The sequence below is a fragment of the Squalius cephalus genome, assembly GCF_949319135.1.
Source record: "Squalius cephalus genome assembly, chromosome: 7".
NCBI lineage: Eukaryota > Metazoa > Chordata > Actinopteri > Cypriniformes > Leuciscidae > Squalius > Squalius cephalus.
This window is the reverse complement of record NC_137128.1, coordinates 26268860-26291107: the sequence shown is the minus strand read 5'-3', so window position 1 is coordinate 26291107 and position 22248 is coordinate 26268860. Positions and strand designations below refer to the sequence as shown.

At 37.1% G+C, this 22248-nt stretch overlaps 1 protein-coding gene across 9 annotated transcripts in view; it reads left to right on the top strand.

The window, feature by feature from the left end:
- The first annotated feature begins 296 nt into the window (after positions 1 to 296).
- Positions 297 to 22248, top strand: part of slc12a7a (solute carrier family 12 member 7a) — a 28023-nt gene continuing 6071 nt past the window's right edge. For 5 of the 9 annotated variants that reach the window (XR_013821793.1, XM_079876640.1, XM_079876643.1 and 2 more), the window contains exons 1-18: positions 462 to 795; positions 8745 to 8830; positions 12465 to 12596; positions 12743 to 12889; positions 14577 to 14631; positions 14725 to 14855; positions 15064 to 15293; positions 16606 to 16817; positions 17027 to 17224; positions 18403 to 18501; positions 18620 to 18677; positions 18834 to 19008; positions 19208 to 19326; positions 20209 to 20307; positions 20537 to 20656; positions 20764 to 20868; positions 20958 to 21126; positions 21874 to 22069. Coding sequence is in view for 5 of the 9 variants with exons in the window: in XM_079876640.1 (XP_079732766.1) it covers positions 672 to 795; positions 8745 to 8830; positions 12465 to 12596; positions 12743 to 12889; positions 14577 to 14631; positions 14725 to 14855; positions 15064 to 15293; positions 16606 to 16817; positions 17027 to 17224; positions 18403 to 18501; positions 18620 to 18677; positions 18834 to 19008; positions 19208 to 19326; positions 20209 to 20307; positions 20537 to 20656; positions 20764 to 20868; positions 20958 to 21126; positions 21874 to 22069 (2455 nt within the window). In the remaining 4 variants the exon portion in view is untranslated. Of the gene's footprint in view, positions 796 to 7500; positions 7827 to 8744; positions 8831 to 12464; positions 12597 to 12742; positions 12890 to 14576; positions 14632 to 14724; positions 14856 to 15063; positions 15294 to 16605; positions 16818 to 17026; positions 17225 to 18402; positions 18502 to 18619; positions 18678 to 18833; positions 19009 to 19207; positions 19327 to 20208; positions 20308 to 20536; positions 20657 to 20763; positions 20869 to 20957; positions 21127 to 21873; positions 22070 to 22248 lie in introns of those variants that run through there. The other 4 variants (XR_013821792.1, XM_079876641.1, XR_013821791.1 and 1 more) reach the window with 3 other exon arrangements.

Here is a 22248-nt window from a genome sequence, read left to right as displayed (position 1 = left end):
TTTAACAAGGTCTTTAATAACTTTTCTGGGCCGGCAAGTTTCGATCCCATAGAAGCCTATGGAGGACTGAGCCAGCTCTCAGATTTAATCAAAAATATCTTAATTTGTGTTCTGAAGATGAACGAAAGCCTTACAGCGTTGGAACAACATGAGGGTGAGTAATTACTGACAGAATTTTCATTTTTGGGTGAACTATCCCTTTAACTCCTCTCCAGTCCTAATGGTTCTTGAATGGAGTGATTGTTGCACGTTTCCTTTGAGGCTAGGAACGTCAGGAGGGGGTGGGGCAGGGAATTGGGCTGGGGTTGAGGAATGCCACATTGTGTTAAGCCTTTTGTTCCCATCACTTTGTGCAGTCTCAGATGACTCTGACACGACAAACAATCACCTCCCTCCCAGCCTTCACGGGTACAATGAGAAGGGCAGTTAACACAAAACAGGAAGCACCAGCTCAGAGCTATGTGGCAGGACAGAACGGCCCATCGCCCAGAGGGAGGAGTTGTGTAATGCTCCTTATTTGGTGGAAAGAGATCACATGGGCTGACGCGTCTGAACAACAGTTGTGAAGAAGTCAGAGAACTTCGAACTCTGCCGAGCCAAGGAGACTTGGGGTGAGACAGAGAGAAAAAGACTAAAAAAACAAAACACAGAGCACATGGTGTGAGGGGAAAATGCCCACCAACTTTACAGTGGTGCCGGTGGAGGACACCCCATTATCAGAAGCAGACTATGATGGAGAGATACTGAAAGAAGAGGACAAGGAGGAGCCAGATATGGTTGCAGAACCCTACTCAGGTGAGAGCTTTCTGGGGGAAAAAAAAATCCTGCCTAGACATGTGCAAACAGAAGAGCAGACCTTTTAAATGCTTCCTGTTAAAGGCTTGGTTTTTTAAACACAAGTGTATTTGTAAGTGCATCCTCAAAAGCAAATGAGAGTCTTGTTTACTGACATGTGTTTGTGAAATCATATCCTCATGGAGTGTAAACAAGTGGCAGTTTCCTGTTGCCCTTTTTCCACTTTCCTGTTTCTCTCTTACTCTGACGTCTTTTCAGTGTTTATCTTTAGATAAATTGCAACACACTGTTCCACCACTTTTTTGTGCATAACAAAAGAGACCTTAAAGCCATGTTGTACTACTATAGAGTATTCTTCTATTCTGGATATTCTGAACTTCTTTCTTTTGTGGATTACATTCAAAGTTAAAGAGATAGAAAGTTCTGTCATCATTTATTCACCCTCGTGTCGATCCTCATGTTGGAGCACAAAAAAAAGATATTTTAAGAATATTGGTAACCTAACCGTTTTGGTGAGCACTGACTTTGTATGGACAAAAATAAGAGACATGAGACATTGTGAAAATGATATTTTAAGTTCCACAGAAGAAAGTGAGACGGGTTTGATGAGGGTGCAAATGATGACAGAATTTAAATCAGAGCTAAATGAGAGTCAGTTTATTCATAAGGTATTTTAAGTCGCATCCGGTTTCTCATTGTTGCGGTGTTGTATCATTATTTACATAAAATGTTTTAGTCTGGTGCCAACAGCCGATTGGTCAGTGATCCTTTATATTCTGTTTTTGGCACACAATTGGAACAGGCGTAATCATCTTAAAGTTTATAGTTATCCATTTACATTCACATAAGAATTGCATAATCAGATGTTTTCTTTTATGTGTGTACATAGGCGTGTAGCAGAGCTTGTGGTTCATCATTATGAAATTTGTCCTCTTTCTATAAATTGGCCTATTTAAAACATTCCATGACAAAAATAAGTTTAATTGCGCCATTCCCTTTTTGAAATGAAACGGAGCTTGGCGAAAATACTTCTCGTGGCTGTGAAGGCGTTTTGTATAGATTGCGTTATCAGTTGATAAATACCCTCATTAACCCTATAAAGCCTACTGTATAATTTTTTTATCAAATATTTTACTTTATCATATCTTAGAAAAAAAGATTCAGCGGGGTTCTAGACTCAATGATAAAGAACCCTTTATGCCAAAAAGGCTCTGTATAAGGAGCAAATGTCTTAAATGACCACATAATACTTTCATGTTTAATTTCCTCTAGTGATATAGTATGTTTCCAAGCTGTTTAATTTGATAAAATTTAATAAAATTCAATCAAAATAAAACATTTATTAAAAATTAATTATTTAATTAAAACTAAATCCATCAAATAATCTCATTATTAAAGGTTCTGTATATGAGGCGCCTGACAGAACCCTTTAAGGTTCTATATAGAACCTTTTCTTCTGGTGCAGTACATGAATTTCTAAGGCCTATATATCATCAACATGGACATAACATTGCTGAAAAACCTGTTGTACACAATCTTCTACATGCTTTCTACCCTCTGATTGAAAGTGCATATGTTTTTAACATGTAAAAGGCCTTTTAACACAATAGTAAAAATGTTCACCTTCAGGTCATTGTAGCGTGTATGTTCTGTTTCTGTTCAGTATCTGGTTCTGTTTGCCGATGTTCTCGGTCATTAGTTCACTAGTTAGTCTCCTAGGTGGTCAATTAGTTCCCCGCACCGGTTCTGTTTTTGATTACCCAGTTTGTATATAAGCCCTGAGTTCTCCTTAGTTCTTTGTCCTGCATGTGTCATCTGTGAGTTAAGTGGTTGTGTTAGTTGATTCTCCTGTCATTTCCTAAGTGTGATATTAAAGACAGTTGTTATAGTATTTCCCACATCATGTGCTTCTTTATACCAGCCATACTGGACTGAAGCAAATTTTGAAGCAAGGTTTATTTGACTGTCCGTTCAATATTTTTTAGAAACATCATGTTAAAATGTATGTATCAAAAATATGACACATAAGGCTTTTGAGGAACGTTTATTTGTACATTTCTCAATTATCATTGTATTGCAAAAATTATCATTGTATTGCATTGTATTCCAAAAATAGTCCCAACTGATACTTACATTACAACTTACACTCAAAAAAATAACTCTTTGAATGAACATAAAAAAATCATGGAAAGGATTTCCACATGATTAACTTGCTTTATTTCAGCATTATGCAATTCTGTTATTCCAATTTAATGTACTTACGTTGGGTCAACTTAATTTATTAAGGTTGATTCAACTTATTTACTATGGTTGGACACAGCTTAATTTAATAGTGTCAGCCCAACTAATTTGCAATGTTTTGGACCAACTAATTTACTTAATTTGCATTCAACTTATGTGTTTGTTATTTTCAGTCATCCATTAATATTTCATTTATTTTAGTGACACATAATTAAATTGATAGACTATAGCTAGCTATTTGCTAGCAGTAGCACATATTAGCATCTTAAATGCTAAGATTTACATGCTCTTTCAGCCAAAGCAGATAAAAGTTACTAAATCAGTCCACAGCCAAACAAAATGCTCCACACTTCTCCACAATGGTAACCCACTGTAATTTAAATGGTTCTAATAATTCCAATGTAATTGAACATTAAACACAATTACACACTATCAAGTCTTCCCCTTTTCTCATTTTCTCAAAAAAACATAAAATAACATTTAATTTGAACATTTATTCTCTCTTAATTCAACCATATGCAAAGCATGCTGGGAACTAACAAGCACTGCCCAGTTTCAGTTAATGCAACACAAATCATTCATGTAATCCAACACAAACGGATTAAGTAAACTTAAATTTTACATATTAAGCAGATTGAACACAATCAAATTAAGTTAGGGCAAAATGGCAGTTGGCGTCGCACTATACTGCCACCCTATGGATGTAAGAATTTTTTACTTAAAGGGGACATATCATGCTAAATCCACTTTTTTAGCCCTTAAATGCATTTTGTTGTATATTTGGAGTGTTTAGTGTTTAAAGTTGAAATTATTCTCTTCAGGTGCTTCGTTGATATCTTTATATTCTGTTTTGGCCTTATTTTTCAACCTGTTCCGATTTTTCTGTTATCTATGACGTTTTGTGAACTATTACGTCACAGTATTTGCAGCGGATTTGCCAAATAAGGACATTGACTTCCAGCCCAACACTTCGAGCAATCCGCCATTTTTATTTCTCGCTGCAATTTTGTAGTCCAAGCTGAAAGATGCAGAAGTTACGAGAGGGTAAGTTAAAATGTTCGGTTGTTGGATGTAGTAACCCACACGCTTCATTACACCGTCTAATGTAGATGAACTGCCGCGCTTGTGACAGGGAGCATGTTTAACTGAAAGAACGAGCAGAGAGAGAGAGACCCGGTCGCGCGCACGCACTCTCTCTCTCTCTTCGGAGCCAGGCGAAAGTGTAAACAAGACACCGTCTCCAAACTAGACACTGTCTTGCTCTCTCTCCCTCGCACATATTAATCAAAATAAATCGACACGGTGGTAAAAGGTCGGAAGACCAAAGTTTCATGTGTAAATACAGTAACACACCATTGCGATACATCCATATGAAGACGTTGTTCTGCAGGTTTGTCGTCTTCATTTTCATCTCGCTCCGGATCCGACTCTGGCTCGAACATGTAAGGCTGGCTGGACAAGTCTTCCGTTGTTGACATTTTGTTAATAGAAAAAAACATTTCAAGTCAACAAACACAATTATTATAAGTACACTAAATATAAATATATTATGTAAAGTGCACAACCTTCCTAGTTAATTTTTTTGTGTACATTACAAGCAATCAGAATTTCATCTTACCTTTGGCAATAAATATTGCACATTTTTGCTCAGTTGGGGCCTCTGAATAAAACTATTGTTTTTGTCCTCCTTGAGTGTGAGCATAATCTCACTGTATATACGATATGGACCAAAAAAGCCTAATGTATCAAATGTGATACAAAACATAAAACCCACATGCAAACTTTTTTGTGTGTATTCCTTCTTAAGGTTCAATAAACTGTTCCATTAAAAAAAATAGATTTCTGACTATTATTTTATATTTCAGACTTTGCAGGGTTAAAGATAGGATGGGGTCAGTAAGATTATTTTTAAAGAAATCGATACTTTAATTCAGCAAGGATTCATTAAATTGATCAAAAGTAACAGTAAAGACATTCATCATGTTACAAAAATGCATATTTCAAATAAATGCTGTTTTGAACTTTCTATTCATCAAAGAATCCTGAAAGTATATAAAAATTTCCACAAAATTAAGCAGCACAACTATCAACATTGATAATAATAAGAAATGTTTCTTAAACATGAAATCAGCATATCAGAATGATTTCTGAAGGTTTGTGTGACACTGAAGACTGGAATAATTATGCTGAAAATTCAGCTTTGCTATTGCAGGAATAAAATACATTTATAATATTAAAAAAACAGTTATTTTAAATTATAACAATATTTCACAATATTACGGTTTTCACTGTATTGATCAAAATACATGCAGCCTTGTTAAGAAACATTTCAAAATCTTACCGACCCCAAACTTTTGAACTTGTATACCCTGTTTTCAACGCTGGATTTGGCTGAATCTGTTATACGTTTCAATTCCGGTCTTGATAAATATATGAGCTTTTCCAAAACATCACAAATTAGTCCCTTTGGGATTTCATCATTATACAAAACTAGCAAAACTGTGCAGAGGATTATAAACACAACTTACAAGCCACACGGAAGGAATTCACAGGAAAAGGATATAAGCCTTGAAAGCCTTTGATGAACCTTCGCTGTTATTGTTCTGGGGTGCGTTCTCCGAAACTACCTTAACGCTACGTCGTTCTTAAGTTGTACCTTAAGAAGTACCTTATCGTTAATACGTGGTTTCCGAAACCTTCTTAGTTAAGTATACCTTCTGTAAGTCATACGTTCGTAAGGTTGGTCTGGAGCGCTCTTAGCTATACCTTATCGCTGCTGACGGTTCATACCGCTAGTGGCCACCACTACGCAAAAAGCTTTTTTACATCGCAGTTTAATTACACATAGAAAATTGATTATGAACATTTAATATAAAATCTGATTTAGTATTAAAATTACATTTTTACTTTACTTTAAAATTTTACACATAAAATACTTAAGTTGTTATAGCCTACACCCAGTGTATGGAAGTGTTTTCATTAATAAAGTTTCCATACACTAATGGTTGTTAGTTTTTTTAATTACTATCCTAAGGCACATCAGCTGGCGAACCATTTGACAGAAAAGGCTTAGGAGTCTATATAAAGAAAGATGAGTTGCACAAACTTTATAGCTATGGCAGCGAGACAGCGAGTACTTGTTTTAAATCAAAGACGGCGCCGTCCGCGGAGCCAGTTAGTGTATGTCAACTACATGGCTGGTGGATAATCAGCATACGTTGTGGAGAACATTAACACACTTATGGCCGTGAGGGTTTGGGATTGCACACTTGCTAAATTATAAACACATAGGACTACTCATATTTATTTCTGCATGTACATATTTCAATGAGCCCGATAAATGCAGTTTGTACTATTTCTAAAACACTTCTTTATAAAGAACATTGTTTTCTCAATACTTTACCTATACCGCTGTGAAGGAAAGAGCGCACAATCGATCATCGAGGCATCGATATCAACCTATTCAGCGCCTCCACCATGGACAGCGCCTGCTAAGGTCGAACTTAAGAAGGTTTACCTTAAGCAACATCCTAAGGTATAGTTCGGAGAACACACGTAGGAAAGGTATACCTGTAGTTAAGGTGTACCTTTTGAGTCTTCGTAGCGCGCTAAGAGACAACGTTATCGGAGAACGCACCCCAGTTCTCACTGTGGAAAAAGATGTGAAAATAGAAAACTGAAATTAAATACTGTAGATATTTCCCAGTTTACTTTTTAAAATCTGCTTTCTTATAAACTAATAAATATAAATATTTTATACAGATTGTTTTGAATTAAATATAAATCTTTAAATGCTCATCAATCAAATCTTTAAATGTTGAGACACTTGAGACTCTTCCTCTCATTCCACAAATGTTTCTGGAATAACACAAATGATCTAGTAGGGCTGCACAATATATCGAAATGATCGAAATATCGCAAATGTATATATCGCGATATGCATATCGCAACGGCTTGCAATAACTGGTCATGAATAAAAGAAAAAGAAAATCCCTCACTGCTCTTGGCTGAATAACTTTTGTAGCTTTAATAAGAATCAGTATATAGTTAATTCATACAGTGAAAACTAAGCACTGTTTTATTTTTTTACATTTGATTATTCAGTTTCTGTTGTTAAATAAACCCTAAACCCCATGGTTTACACTGATGTTAAAATAACACTTCTTATGCTACAGTAAAACACTGCAGCAAAACAAAAATGAAACAAGTATGTAGGTTATATAATTTTAAATATATTTTAAAGATAATTTAAGTTTATTTTACTCACTTTAAGCATTATCGTATCACATATCGAATATCGCATTAAATAATGAGTAATCACATATCGCAAGTTAAGCTTAGTTATAAGGCTTGAGCTCAGTGCCACCAGTCAGTCTGCTATTAAACCTCAGAAAGGACAAAACAAACTGGAGGGCAGGGATAGGCTGATGTCACTATACAGCATGTACTAGAGCCAAAAAAAATGAGCAAAGAAGAGAGAGAGTGTGGGAGACAATCCGATACGAGAAGTAGCCTACAAGACTTGGACAACTGCTGGAACACAGATCCCACTCAGACGGTCCAACGTCCGTCTAGCAGTGCATCGAAATTCAAATGCTGCGGTAGTGCTGTTCAAAAGACAGCTTTGCATCAGAGGAGACTGTACGGAATTTTGCTGAGGCACAGTGTATCCTGTTTTAATCAAACTAGAGACTAGGTAAAAAGGTTCTCACTAGTTTGTCAGACACATTCACGCGTTTGTCTCCCTCTCAGCATGGATGGTGAATCAGAGTTGAATGCAGAGACGATAGGTGAGTTTAAATCTCATTGATATGGATCATCAAAAGATCACTAAAATGGCACGAATAAGCTTAAAATTTTAAATCAACTTTGCATTAGTGTTTTGTTGAGCGTTTGGGATTTTATATAGTGGAAAAACGTTTCAATCAATTTCATTTTTACAGCCACATTATGTTTCTTACCTTCATACAGAGGTATTCACGTGCGGTAGACGTGTACAGCTCACAGATTTGCTGCTGTGAGGGTTTAGGTTTAGATATAAAAAATATATATATATATTAAAAGAGTTATGCGTGATCATACAGTTGTTAAACATATCAACAGCATCTAGTAAATTAAAGGTTTTAGTTTTATTTCTTGACTAAAAACAGATAAGGAGATATGTGAAAATATGCTGGTTTTGTAATGTTTTTTCCAAGACAAGAATAAACATGTCTTGTCAAATACAGTTGACACTTTCGGTTTTATTGGGTTGTTTTTTTTGTACTTGTAGGCCTACATTTCATGTCTTTTGCACAGATTTTTGCTCAGATTTGCAGTCTAAATGAGTGAGTCGAATTTAGTTGCTGAAAGTCAGAGCAAGTTTTTGGGCAGTTGGAGTTGACAGATTTCTGAGAAAATCACATAGCTCTATGATGGGCACAAAGTTGGGTTTTTTAAGCTTCAGAAACATGATATTTTTTGATTTTAGAACACTTATTGTTTTCATCTGTATTGCATCTAGAAGTGAGGAATGTGTTTACGTGAGTTTATTGTTTTAGAACAACTTGAAAGTCTGGTAGTGTGATAGTGCGCCAGTTTTCAGCGAGTGCATTCTGCCTAATGTTTTAAAATCTCTTCAGCGATTATGCTAGTGTTATAGCATATTCTAGCCTTTACGCTGAAAATCAACCTCTCTCAAAACTAAAATGTTTCCTGTCATTTGCCAGGTGAGGATACCCCCAGGGAAACCAGCTCCTTAATCAGTACAGATCATGATGACAGCATCTACGGCAAGAATATGGCTCTTTATGAGGTAACAAACTGCTTGAAACCCATACACCTCCAGGCCCGGAGTGGGTAATCGGGAGAATCGGGAGTATTCCCGGTGGGCCGCTTCACTTTTGGGCCGGTCGAGGAATTTTTTTTTTTTTTTTACATTTCAATGTCACATTAGTTACATTAGGATACACACGTTCCGCATTCTGCCACCACAGCGCGCAACTCAGCATGGGTTGTACCATGTGAGGGAGTTCTCCCCTCCCCTCCTATAGAAATGGTTGGGTCCATAGCCCGTCTTTTCAAAACGTTTTCTCAGGGAGGCTACCGCGGCTCCGCCGGCGCCTACTGATAGCTGGGCCGGCCGTAACGGTACGCGTCAGGGAGGATGGATGGGAGGAAGAGGCCAGGAGGTAGGCTATGGAAGCTTTGTTTCCGCCACAGAATAAAACATTTTAAAAGATAATTGCGACTTTTTATCTCGAGTTTACATCTCGCAATTCTGACTTTTTTTCTCAGAATTGCGAGATATAAAGTCAGAATTGCCTGAAATAAAGTTGCAATTGCGTGTTATAAAGAATTGTGAGATATAGAGTCAGAATTGCGTGATATAAAGTCGCAATTGCTTCTTATAAAGTCAGAATTGCAAGATATAAAATCAGAACTGCCTGAAATAAAGTCGCAATTGCTTATAAAGTCAGAACTGCAAGATATAGAGTCAGAATTGTGTGATATAAAATCATAAAAAGTGTTATAAAGTCAGAATTGCAAATTATAAAGTCAGAATTGTGTGAAATAAAGTCGCAATTGCTTATAAAGTCAGAACTGCAAGATATAAAGTCAGCATTGTGTGATATAAAGTAGCAATTGCGTGTTATAAAGTCAGAATTGCGAAATATAAAGTCAGAATTGCGAAATATAACGTCAGAATTGTGTGAAAAAGTTGCAATTGCTTCTTATGCTTCTTATAAAGTCTAAGTGAATTATTATTTAACCTTTACATTATTTGTTAACCCATGGTATTAATACTAACTACACAATCAGGGTCCCCGCGGATCCTTAAAAAGTCTTAAAACGTCTTAAATAAAATATACGTTTTTTAAGGTCTTAAAATGTATTAAATTTCACTAATTTTTGAAGAGTGGCATTAAATTTCATCTGGGCGGCATTAAATTTCATCTGGCGGAGTTTCTCCTTTTGTCGGGAGAAACTACCGGTATTTTCCATTTCACCAGCGCACGTCCCTGTCTAAAGACAGTAAAAAGTAGCGTATGCCTATTGCACAGGCATCACACACCATTTAGGGGGCAGTACGTGTTTTCCGTAGGCCTGTCATAGAAATAGACGAAGAAGTGTAGTGGCAGACGCGAGCTAAGATAGGGAAGTGCAAATTTAATGATAACTGGCTCGATGATGAGAAATATAGCGGCTGGTTACAAAAAAACGACGGTATACGAAGTGCGGTGGGCTGCAAAGCCCTTGACGCGCATATGAAAGGGGGGAAGCACAAGCGCGACAGTCAGGCAACAACTGTCCCCATTCAGCTGTTTGCCTACATCGAGATTTTTAATCCAAAGAGTCAAGGATAGTCTATCTACATACGTGACTTTCACGTTTCCATGGTAATCAGTCACTCGTGCATCACGCCCAAATGCACGCAACTGCGCGGCCGCGCCGAATAATTTTCATAGAGGTCGCAATGAGTTCAAAACGGCAAAAAAACTCTTCACTCCTTAGTCACGAAAAAGTCAAGCACTACAAGTAAGTTGTCATCTATAATTCATGTGGTATTCGAATTGTGTTGCACAATGCGGATAACTCAGCCTATTTCTCTTGTTGAATAATTAAGTTTTGTTGTAAATTTAAAATATTCACTAACTGTTTTTATTCATAATATCTTTTATTTTCACAGATATATTATCGAAGCCCTTCAAATTAGAATAAACATGGTGATTGTTAATGCTGAATTTGTATTTTCATGCATTAACAGCCACTATCTGCTTGTCCACTGTCTGCTTGTTTGTTGTCTACAAACTAAGTTCTCTTGAAAAAGCCTAACTAGAAAGTTTGAAGTAGTTTTAAAAGGTTTGCAATTGGAAAGTTTTAGTAAGACTCTGCTAGGCTATTAAGGAAATGTAATTTTGCCAAAATAACAACTTTATTTTAAGTAAATGTTATTTTTAAATCAGCTTAATTCAGTGTGATTTTACCATATTATCATGCTTAACACTGATCATTTGAATAATTGTAATGCAATGATCAGATGCAGATATCTAAATCAGAGAATATAACGTTAGGTTTGGGCGGTTGGCCGGTGGATTATTTATTTTTAACAGCGGATTCGAGTGACTCAAAGTGCACCAGATTAATGAATTTATCTTTAAAATGTACAAAATTTTCTTTTTATTAGCTTAGTTAGCTTTATTAACTAGTAAAATACATGATCAGGATTTTACCATAAGTATATAAAGTATAAGTATACTTTTTTTATAGCCTATAAAGTATACGGTATACTGAACATCTGCATTTCTTTCTTTCTGTTGTATTGCTTTAAAAATAAATAGCATTTTAAGCCAATTAAGGAAAAACCTGTCAACAAGTCTGAAAAAAGAATTGGTAGTTATTCTGTCCCCCTCACTTTTGAAATGATGGCTAGGCTACGGCCCTGAGGCTAACATTACAGCCGCGTTGGTGTCTTTGAGGCACCATTTTACATTCTCCCCAACTAATACACTGAAGGCTGAAATGCTGGGGGTTTTGCACACGGTTAGCCGACATCACTCCTATACATCCAACGAAGACATGAGCACTTCAGGGCAATGTTCCCTGAGGAATGTGCAAAAACATTTAGTTGTGGCAGGGACAAAACCTCTTCTCTTACTCGATTTGGACTTGTTCAGTACATAAAAAGGGGACTTCTGTCAAGTGTGAATCAAGGCAGCTTCGTTGTCATGTTTGACGAAAGCATGAATTGGACCACCAAAGGCTATTAAGACTATTTGCACTGTTGCTCAAATACAAATGTGCTTTGTTAACCTGAACACCCTAGAGTGTCATTTTTATATATATTTTTTCCATGGTAATGGTCTTAATTTTTATTCTTGAAGGTCTTAAAAAGGTCTTAAAAGTCATTAAATTTGTTGATCAAAAATGTGCAGATACCCTGACAATAGTACGAGCTGAACTGTTGCTTCATTTATCCAATTTTAAAAAAGTGCTAATTTGGAATTCCACCATGGAAAAAGTGGGCCGGTCTTGGGCCTGAAACTCCCGGGCTGAAAAGTGGCCCCACTCCGGCCCTGTACACCTCTATCACTGTTGGAGCACTTTATATTCAAATGAAATGCTTCAACTTATGAGATGACTTTATATTTGAAGACTTCAGATGCAAAAGCCTCTAAGTGCCATCTGAAATCTTCTTCTAAAATGAGCATTTTTATCAAGCTCGTATATTTAGGTTCAGTAATTTCACTTTAATGACAATTAATAAGTAATTTTCATTGCCATTAAAGTGAAATAACTCAACATAAACATACCAGCTTGATAAAAAGGATCATTCTAGAAGATGGCACTTAGAGGCTTTTGCATCTGAAGTCTTCATTTTGTCACAAAGTTACAACACACTGCTGTATGTATTAAACTATTTAGCTCCTCCACGTCTTTACTCACAGGACGAGATGGACAGCACTCCAATGGTGTCATCCCTCCTCAACAAACTTGCCAACTACACCAACATAACCCAGGGGGTCATCGAGCATGAGGAGGCTGAAAGTGAGGATGGGATTCAGAGAGTCACCGTGAAGGTGAGTCTCCAACCAGACTCACACTGAGATGATTATAGGAGACTCAAACACACATTGAATTCAGCTTCAACAGACATTTTGCTGGAATTTCAGTTTGCCTACATGGCTTAATTTTGTTCTTGCTTTGTGTGTCAATCTGTTTGAAGGGCCCTCAGATGGGCACATTTATAGGAGTGTTCCTGCCCTGCATGCAGAACATTCTGGGTGTGATTCTGTTCCTGCGGCTCACGTGGATAGTGGGTACCGCGGGAATCTTGGAGGCCCTTGCTGTCATCTTTATGTGCTGTTCTTGTGTGAGTTTTTCCCATTGACAATTTAAAAGATCTTTTTTTGGACTCACTAACCTGGTTTACCTAGATCAGGGGTTTTCAAAGTTCAAAAGTGTGGGGTGGACCTCCCCAGGGGGGCGCGAGACGATGGCATGTCAGGGGAGGCGTAGAGGAGTAGGGCTATACAACCTGGCGATAAGTGTTAATTGATGGCTGTATGTAAATCTATCTACTCAACGCAAGACTGCTTAAAGTTACTGGCACGTTAGATTTAAAAAGAAATGAATGAGAAAATAAATGAGCGGAACATGCTTAAGTTATTAAAAGCGGAAATAAACTGCGCAAGAGAACTGAATTCAGTACTCACACCCGAAGCGTGTGCACAGAAAGCTGCCTCTCATACAACCTACAATCTGATTTCCCTGGCTTATTGCGCTTTAACAGTTAAATACACACACACTTATGTGTCAAAATGCCCATATTGGCAAGTTTTCAAATTAAAACAGTTGGTTATGTCATAAGTGAACGTAAACAGTTGGGAAAGAAAACTGATGTGAAAAATTCGATCTGTGCTTTTTGTCTTAAAGTGACGGCAGCCTAATAAAACTGTAGGATTTTTACTTGAATATAGGCTAGATCTATCTGAAAAACCTAAAGCATTCTTTCATTTGTCTCTTTGTTCTATTGTGTTTATTTGTCCTATTGCTTGTAATTTTCTGTGTAATTAGCTTCTTAATTTATTATGATTGTTAACTTCAATAATTGCTTAAGAACCTTTTACATATATTAGGCTAGGTTTGCTGTGGTATGGAAATTGTTTGTGTGGAGTGTGTTGGGTGGGGAGGCACATGAAGGCATTTCTTCAATCATTGCTTTAATGACATTTTGTCTCACACACAAAAGGAAAAACGTGACATAGCCCAAAGTATGTCAACACTTCCTCTTCAAGTGAAGACAAATCTTGATTCTATAGAACACACACATTCTATAGAACTATGTGCTTCAAACATTGTGGCACCAGTTTCAGCATGACTCAAATCTAGATATAGATTGATATGGCTAACAGGGTCTGGGGTGTGTGGAAGAATTTTACTGGCCTGCTCAAAACCTGTTGTTGGGTTTTTAAAATTGAAGATTAACATGACAGTGATAAACTCAAGCTAATTTTATAAAATATAAATGATCACAAATTAATTTCATTTGAGTTTTTGTCTATGCCTGGTATCCTATAAAACTTAATTAATAATTAAGACTTAATTAAATAATTGCAACTCGTCTGCATTAAAGCTATACTATGTAACTTTTTTTATAAAAATGAACAAAATTGTATTAATGTGAGTGTAAATATATCCATCTTTAATCATGTCTTTACCTAAATAAACTTTGATAAAACTATAATAATGTAATAATCTAACAATGTTCTTCTGCAAGATGAAGTTTTTTTTTAAACACTAGAGTGGATAGCAATAACATTAGACCCTGCTGAAAAATTTACTTACATTAACTTAACATTAGCCCTAAAATACTAAAACAAAAACTGAAACTAGAAAGCCCTGAAACAATTAAAACTGACGATGATAGTGAAACCTAACAACAATTAAACCAAATTGTGAGTAAAATAGAAAATAAAAACGAAACTAAAAAGTATAATTACCCTGCAAGCAAGCATATATAAGTTTTGTTTTACATCAGTCTTTTTCTTCATCCATAGACCATGCTGACTGCAATTTCAATGAGTGCCATTGCGACTAATGGTGTAGTGCCTGGTATGATTTCAATCTGTTATGTCACTCTTGTATATATCATTTTTATTTGCTCCATATTTGTTTCAAGTCAACTTGATTCTCTTCCCACTTTAGCTGGTGGCTCATACTACATGATCTCCAGAGCATTAGGTCCAGAGTTTGGAGGAGCAGTGGGTCTGTGTTTCTACCTGGGCACCACATTTGCAGGTTCTATGTACATATTAGGAACCATGGAAATTTTTTTGGTGAGTCAAAACTTATGCACCAACATTAACAATTTCTTGTGAGCAAATACAGTGCTCATGTGGCACCGCAGAAGAGTTTGTGTCAGCACTGAGCTAACTCGAGTCAGCAGATATGATCAACTTACCCTTTCATTGCCCTAGTCACATAACCTCAAAAATCAGATTAACTTAAAAACTTTTCTCTCTTTCCTTTTATACCCTGCTACAGACATACATCATGCCCACTGCCAAAGTGTTTCAAGCAGAGGAGTCACATTCGATGCAAAATAACATGCGTATTTATGGCACATGCTGTTTAGCTATCATGACCCTGGTAGTGTTTGTTGGAGTGAAATATGTCAACAAACTGGCCTTGATCTTCCTGTCCTGTGTGGTGCTGTCAATTATGGCAATTTACGCAGGCGTCATCCAAAGCGCAATCAAGCCTCCCGATTTTCAGTGAGTAATGCGGTGATTTTTTTACATGGACATTTAAACACAATGGTGGAAAACGTTATGTTGTCTTCAAGTACAAATTATGTCTCACATTCAAGCCAGAAATATTACATAGAAATAGAAACAAAACTACATAGAAATAGAAACTTTTTTTCTTTATGTTGAACAATAAACCCAAATAACTACATCTAAAATCAAAATGATGAAAAATATCAATTTCTATCATTTATGGTATCACAATAAGCAAACGGTGAAAGACCATTTGCTACAGACTTGCTTTGCGCACACTCTCTAAATATAAAGACATTACATAGGATATTATCAATATAGATTAGTGGTTCCGTCCGGTCTCAAATCGGCAAACCCATATCAACGTCCCAACTTGGCAAATCGTGCATCATAAAATTCTGTAGTCTGGCTATCACCAGACCAAGCTCAATCTTTTAAGATTGAACATTGGTCTGGGGAGTCTGCTCTGTATTTTCTACTGCACAAGAGGTGTGATCAACGGGCATAGTTCAAATGACTCTGTACACAATTGGATAGTTCTTCAACCAATCAGACCAACGATCCGGGTGACGTACTTTGCAGAGCTACGCGAAATCTCCAGGCAGGAAATGTGTAAACAAACGTGTTGATCAGCGGTTTGCAGAAGCAGCAATGGAATCGAGCGATTTTTGCAGGTTATGCACAAAAAAACATGAAAGTTTGTGGTATTTACACCCACTCAAGCGATTCATTTGCTAAAAAGAAGCCATTGAGCATCGTCAAGAGGTTAAAAGAAATTGGACAGAGCCATAATGGCTCTGGAATTGGATTGGATTAAACCCGCCAATAGCGCGCCAGGTGGAGAAGCCAGTTTGTGATTGGTTCCCGCAAATATGTAAAGGAAGCAGCAGAGATAAATTTACAGGTTACCAGCCTGTGGTGCTGTTGAAGAGTGTAAAAACAAAACTAAGAACACATACCTCGTATTCTCGTGACGTCCCTGAGGCTTGACTGGAAGACACGACAGGCCTTTATGGTTTTCCTTAAGGAACTTGAGAAATTTGTCAAATCATATCCGATTCGAAACTTCCACATACATTCTCTCGACGTCCATGTTTGATGTTGGTATACACGATCGTCATTGAGGGCGGGGCTACCTGGCGTGATGTTACAACAACAACAAAAAAAAAACTAGAAATGCCTATACCTTAGTATTTTAATGAAATATGATTAAAGTGTTTAAAATTTTAAGATAGCCTATATGAGATGTTATGGAGAATTTTTTATTACACAATTAATTAGCCCATGCTCTCTTGTGCATCAACAGAATCTGTCTACTAGGCAACCGCGTCTTGAAAAACGATAATTTTGACAAGTGTCTAAAGACGGAGGTAGTCAACAACGTAACCCAACCTACCAAACTGTGGAAACTTTTTTGCAAAGGTGATTTAGGAAATGCAACCTGTGATGAGTACTTCACCCTTAACGATTTGACAGAGATTCGGGCTGTTCCTGGCTTGCTCAGCGAGGTCATTTCAGGTGAATTCTCAAATACACAGCAAACTATACACATCTTATTTTACTCAAACAAGTAGTTATACACCACACCATTTAATGATAACAAAATTAAGCAAAGTCAGCTAATTTGTTTTATCAGATGATGCATTTTCTAAAACAATAGACTTCAGTCAGGTAACTCAGTGGTAATCAAGTGATATTTGCTAAGTATTACTGTTTCTCCTTCCTAGAGAACATGTGGGGACACTATGGACAATACATGGCGATAGTGGAGAAGAAGGTAAAAGATAATGGATCAGAATCCCATAAGGGATCAGAATGGGCTTCAGATAACAAGATGGACAAGAACATTTCAATGCCTTATGTCCTCAATGACATCGCCACCTTCTTTACCCTTCTGGTTGGAATCTACTTCCCCTCAGTTACAGGTATAGTTTACAACAAAAAAAACGTAACATAAATGTATTTTATTTACTCACCTTTACCACGTCATTCGAAGCCTTTATGACTTTCTTCTGTAGAAAGGCAATTTTTTGTAGTACTGGCCATTTTCAGTATAATGAAGATGCGTCTGGACTATGATTTTCAATTTCCAAAATGACAAAAAGCCCCATAATAATGGTGACCACAGATCTTTTCTATAAATCAGTTCAGTTGACCTGGTTCATGAGTTCAACAAATTATACGGTAACATGGAGCATGGGAAAGTGACCAGAGGGCCTATGTGACTCAAAATTATTTTGCTACACATGGAAAAAAGAAAGTATGTTTGAATGATGAACTTTCATTTTGGGGTTATTTTTGATCTAATACATGTTTTTGTATAGGTAGAAATATCTTAAATGTGTAATCTTCATGTCTCAAAACGTCTCTGGTTACAAATGTAACCTTGATTCCCTGAGATTCGTCCTGCGTGCTTCAGACACCAGTCATTCTGAAGCGTTCCCCAGTAGAGTCTTAGGAGGCCGTGCGAGTTCCCATTTGAAAGGGAACACAGCTTTGTACTTGTGCTTTTTGGGATTTTTAGTGTTTTTATACTCTATTGGCTGCAAATCACATTTACCTGCAGCTCAGGGTTGTCCTCAAAGTGCATGCAGGTGTTAAACATAACAAAGATCTTCACCACTTACAAACGATAGGATGCATCTGTAGTTTTGGTTTCAAAGGATTGTGGGTAAATATTCAGTTCATCTAGCACTCTATTTGTTTCAAAATTAGAACTTTTCACAGAGTTAGAAACCCTTCCAAATGATTCAGTATATGAGTGATCTATAAAGATTTAGACTGAATCGCAAACTTATTTCAAGATTCCTTGGCTGATCCTTTGAAAGGAAGTGATTCATTAGTTGGGCATCTCTGGCAGGAATTGCTGAAATATTGTCAAGGAATAAATGTGACGTTATAGAATCTGTCAACACTAACTGGCTACCTAAAATAAGTCAAATAGCTTCGCTACTTAAAATACTATGTGGTATAAAAACGATGTGGTTTAAAAACCCTACTGAAAAAATTTAGTTAAATGAATGGCTTCACCATTTGTGATTGTGGAAAAGGTGTTTTAAAAGTATTATGAAACATATCATATGTTTTTCTCTGATTTTCACAGGAATCATGGCTGGATCGAACAGGTCTGGAGATCTTAGAGACCCTCAGAGGTCCATTCCCACTGGCACCATTCTGGCTATTGTAACCACCTCCTTAATCTGTATCTTTTTGCTGCAAAAAAATAAAGCCTCTAGGGAAAACATTTTAAATGGTCCATTCTATAAACAATTTTGGAATTTACTATTTAACAAGATTAAGCCCTTAATTATGATAAACAGACATTTCTTGTGTAGTGTTATTTGGAGCATGTATTGAAGGTGTGGTGTTGCGAGACAAGTAAGTGCTATTTGGTAATGATAATAATAATATGTAATAACAGTGGGTTACAAAAATGCTTTATAAATCCATTCAGATAAGACCTGCAGTCACAGTTTCGAATGTAATACATTCTTCTTGTTTTTTCATGTTTTTGCATGCTTGCTTTTGTAATAGGTATGGAGGCTCAGTTAAGAACACTCTAGTTGTTTCAACACTAGCTTGGCCTTCTTCATGGGTGATTGTGATTGGCTCATTTTTCTCATGTTGTGGGGCGGGCTTACAGAGCCTCACTGGTGCTCCCAGGATCCTTCAGGCTATAGCTCGAGATGGCATCATGCCATTCTTACAGGTAACAACATGCCCTGGCTTTCCTTTTGTGATGTTGTATTAGTTGAATGCACCTTTACGTGTCTTGAGGCACAGGTGTTTGTTTGAAATGTTCTTGCTCACAAAAAAATTATACAAAGAAAGAAGAGAAAGTTGAGAGAATAGTCTTCTTGACTATTAATCCTGTGATGTAACTTACGTGACCTATGTCTCACTGGCAGGTGTTTGGTCATAGTAAAGCTAATGGTGAGCCAACCTGGGCCTTACTCCTAACTGCAGCCATCTGTGAGATTGGGATCCTCATCGCTTCCCTAGATGATGTTGCTCCCATCCTGTCAATGTGAGTGTGTTCCCCTTGCTTTCACCTTTTACTTGTGATATAACTAGGGTGGAATATTATATTATATTATAGGCGGAATCTCTCTGTGTGTATGTGTTGGGGGGGGGGGATTATTGTAATTATTATTATTATTAATATGTACTGATTTTGGCTGGAAAATTACAATTTCAAAAAAAGTGTAAAAAAGGCTATAGTTATGTGTAGGGCTCGACAAGGACTGCCCGATGGCCCGGGGTCAGCGTAAAAGACAGATCCGTCAACTGTCCCGATTGGGCCAGTGCTGCATCGTCACGAAAGTTTATCATTTGCATGTGTTTTTAAGTCTTGTAAGACATTTTAAATATTCAAAGGACACGAAAGAGAACTCAATTCGGTACTCGCTGTGTGAGAAGTTTTGTGCGCAACACACATCCAAAGCTCTTGCCCATAAAGCCGCCTCTCAGCATGTGAATACTGAATTGAGTTCTCTTTTATGTCTTTGCGCACTTGAATAGACATATTCACACAAAAATATGTCAACATGCCCGTATTGGCGAGTATCCTCGTAATTTTGTCTTATTACATGCAGTTTTGCTACTCAGTTTGTGAATTTTGTGTTTTAGTATCATTGAGAAACATTTTCATTTCAATTTTTGTCCACCATGTTATTCTTTGAATGTCTATATAGTTTATAGTTTTCATGAATTTTTATTTTAGTTTTGGTTGTTTTGTACATCAAGTTATACGAAATGAAAATAAGAAATGTTTCCTTGGCAACCAGCTGAAATAAAATATGTGTTTTTAATTTAATTTTATTTCAGCTAATATTTATTTTATTCAAGTTTTTTATGGTTTTAGTTTTATCTAACTATAATAACCTTGGTTTCAATGTCAACTTTATAGGTTTTTCTTGATGTGTTACCTCTTTGTAAACCTGGCCTGTGCTGTCCAAACACTTCTACGCACCCCAAATTGGAGGCCAAGATTCAAGTTCTACCACTGGCAAGTCACACTTAATGATTTCCAAAGGAACAATGAACAGCTTTGTTAAAAGTGCACTACATGCTAACAATGTCATGCTGTTACATGGACATGGGTTTTTCATTAACCAAATAGGTGTAGTGTAATGGTTATTAGTTCCATCTACATGTGAATTGAGGCATACTGGAGCAGTCAGAGTTAATGTTTGCTTGTATTAACTACCATTAAATGCACCATTGGATGTCTGCAGGTCCCTCTCTTTCCTTGGGATGAGCCTGAGTCTCTCCCTCATGTTTGTCTCATCTTGGTTCTATGCTTTGTTTGTCATACTGATTGCTGGATGCATCTACAAGTACATTGAATACAGAGGGTAAGCAATTGTCCATCAGACTCACTGTTGGTTTTTTTTTAGGTTAAATGTTCTAAATTAACTCAAGAGATGACTGATGACTATGCCATTTCCCCAACACCCCTCAGGGCAGAGAAGGAATGGGGAGATGGGATTCGAGGATTATCCCTTAACGCGGCTCGTTATGCCTTAATAAAACTGGAGGAGGCGCCACCTCACACAAAGAACTGGAGGCAAGCATTCCCAGCACATCTTCAGTGCTATATAAACATCCACAAACTTGAAAAAATCTAAGGCAAATATCATTTAACTCATATTCCAGACCTCAGCTGCTGGTGCTCCTAAAGTTGGACTCTGACTTGGGGGTAAAGCATCCACGTCTGCTTTCCTTTACCTCACAACTGAAGGCTGGGAAAGGCCTGACCATCGTCTGCTCAGTGCTGGAGGGCACCTACATGGCTCGTGGGGCAGATGCTAAGCTCTCTGAACAGGTGAAGGCATAAGCTTAAAGCCAAACCTAGTTGTTGATAGTTGTCAAATTCAGAGATGATTGTCAAATACAGAGATGATTCTGTCATCCAATTAAGTGTATAATTTCTCTACCACTATTGTCAGCAAATAAAAGAATTCTTACATTCTTCTAATTTTTTGCATAGTTTTTGTCACCTTGCATGTCAGGGCTTTCCTAGATAACTACATTTGTCCATTAAAAAATGCTGACAATATTATTTGTTGTCATTTTTTTTAACCAATTTACTATCACATGAAAGATTAACACAGTTTATGGAACATTTTAATACTCCGTGCTGGTTACCACAAGGTTGCTGTCTCAAACTCTGCAAGAAACAAGTCATGACCATTGTGCCCTTGAGCAAGACACTTCGCCTAACCTAACCCACTGCAGATTGCACAAGAGTGAAAGTCCTTGTAATAAGTTTATGGCTCATGGTGACATTGCATGACAGTCACAAAAACAAATTCCCCTTTAGAATCCTGACCTTCAAGTCATTTTTAATCTACCTGTAGTCAATGTTGTCTTTATGTTAAACAAAGTTCTGGAGATTAGTAGTAATTAAGCTAGACATATGCTTATGCATATGCCTTTCTGACAGCATATGCTCTCAGGCAGCTCCCATTTTTGCTAGTCAGTACATTTTGAATTCACATTTTGTATTCAAATGTATTACACATTGAGTTTTATTAACATATATCCATGTTTTTGTTTTTGTACTTCGCAGAATATCAAAGCAGCCATGGCAAAAGAGAAAACTAAGGGTTTCTGTCATGTGGTGGTGTCCTCTAACCAGCGGGATGGTTTCTCTCACCTGATCCAGTCCGCAGGCCTGGGTGGCATGAAACATAATGCTGTGCTGGTGGCCTGGCCCGCCAACTGGAAACAGTCAGAGAGCTCCCTCTCCTGGAAGAACTTCATTGGTGTGCACTTGACATTTTCTGATACTAAGCTGCTAGAAAGTCAGATAATCAGCTTAAGGCAATGAGGTCAGGGATTATTGATGATGATTATAAGAGTTGAGACGGTAGCTGAGCTGTATTATGAGTGAACTGTTGAAGGCTTTAGGTCTTAAAGTACCGAGAAAAAAAAAGCTGGTTAA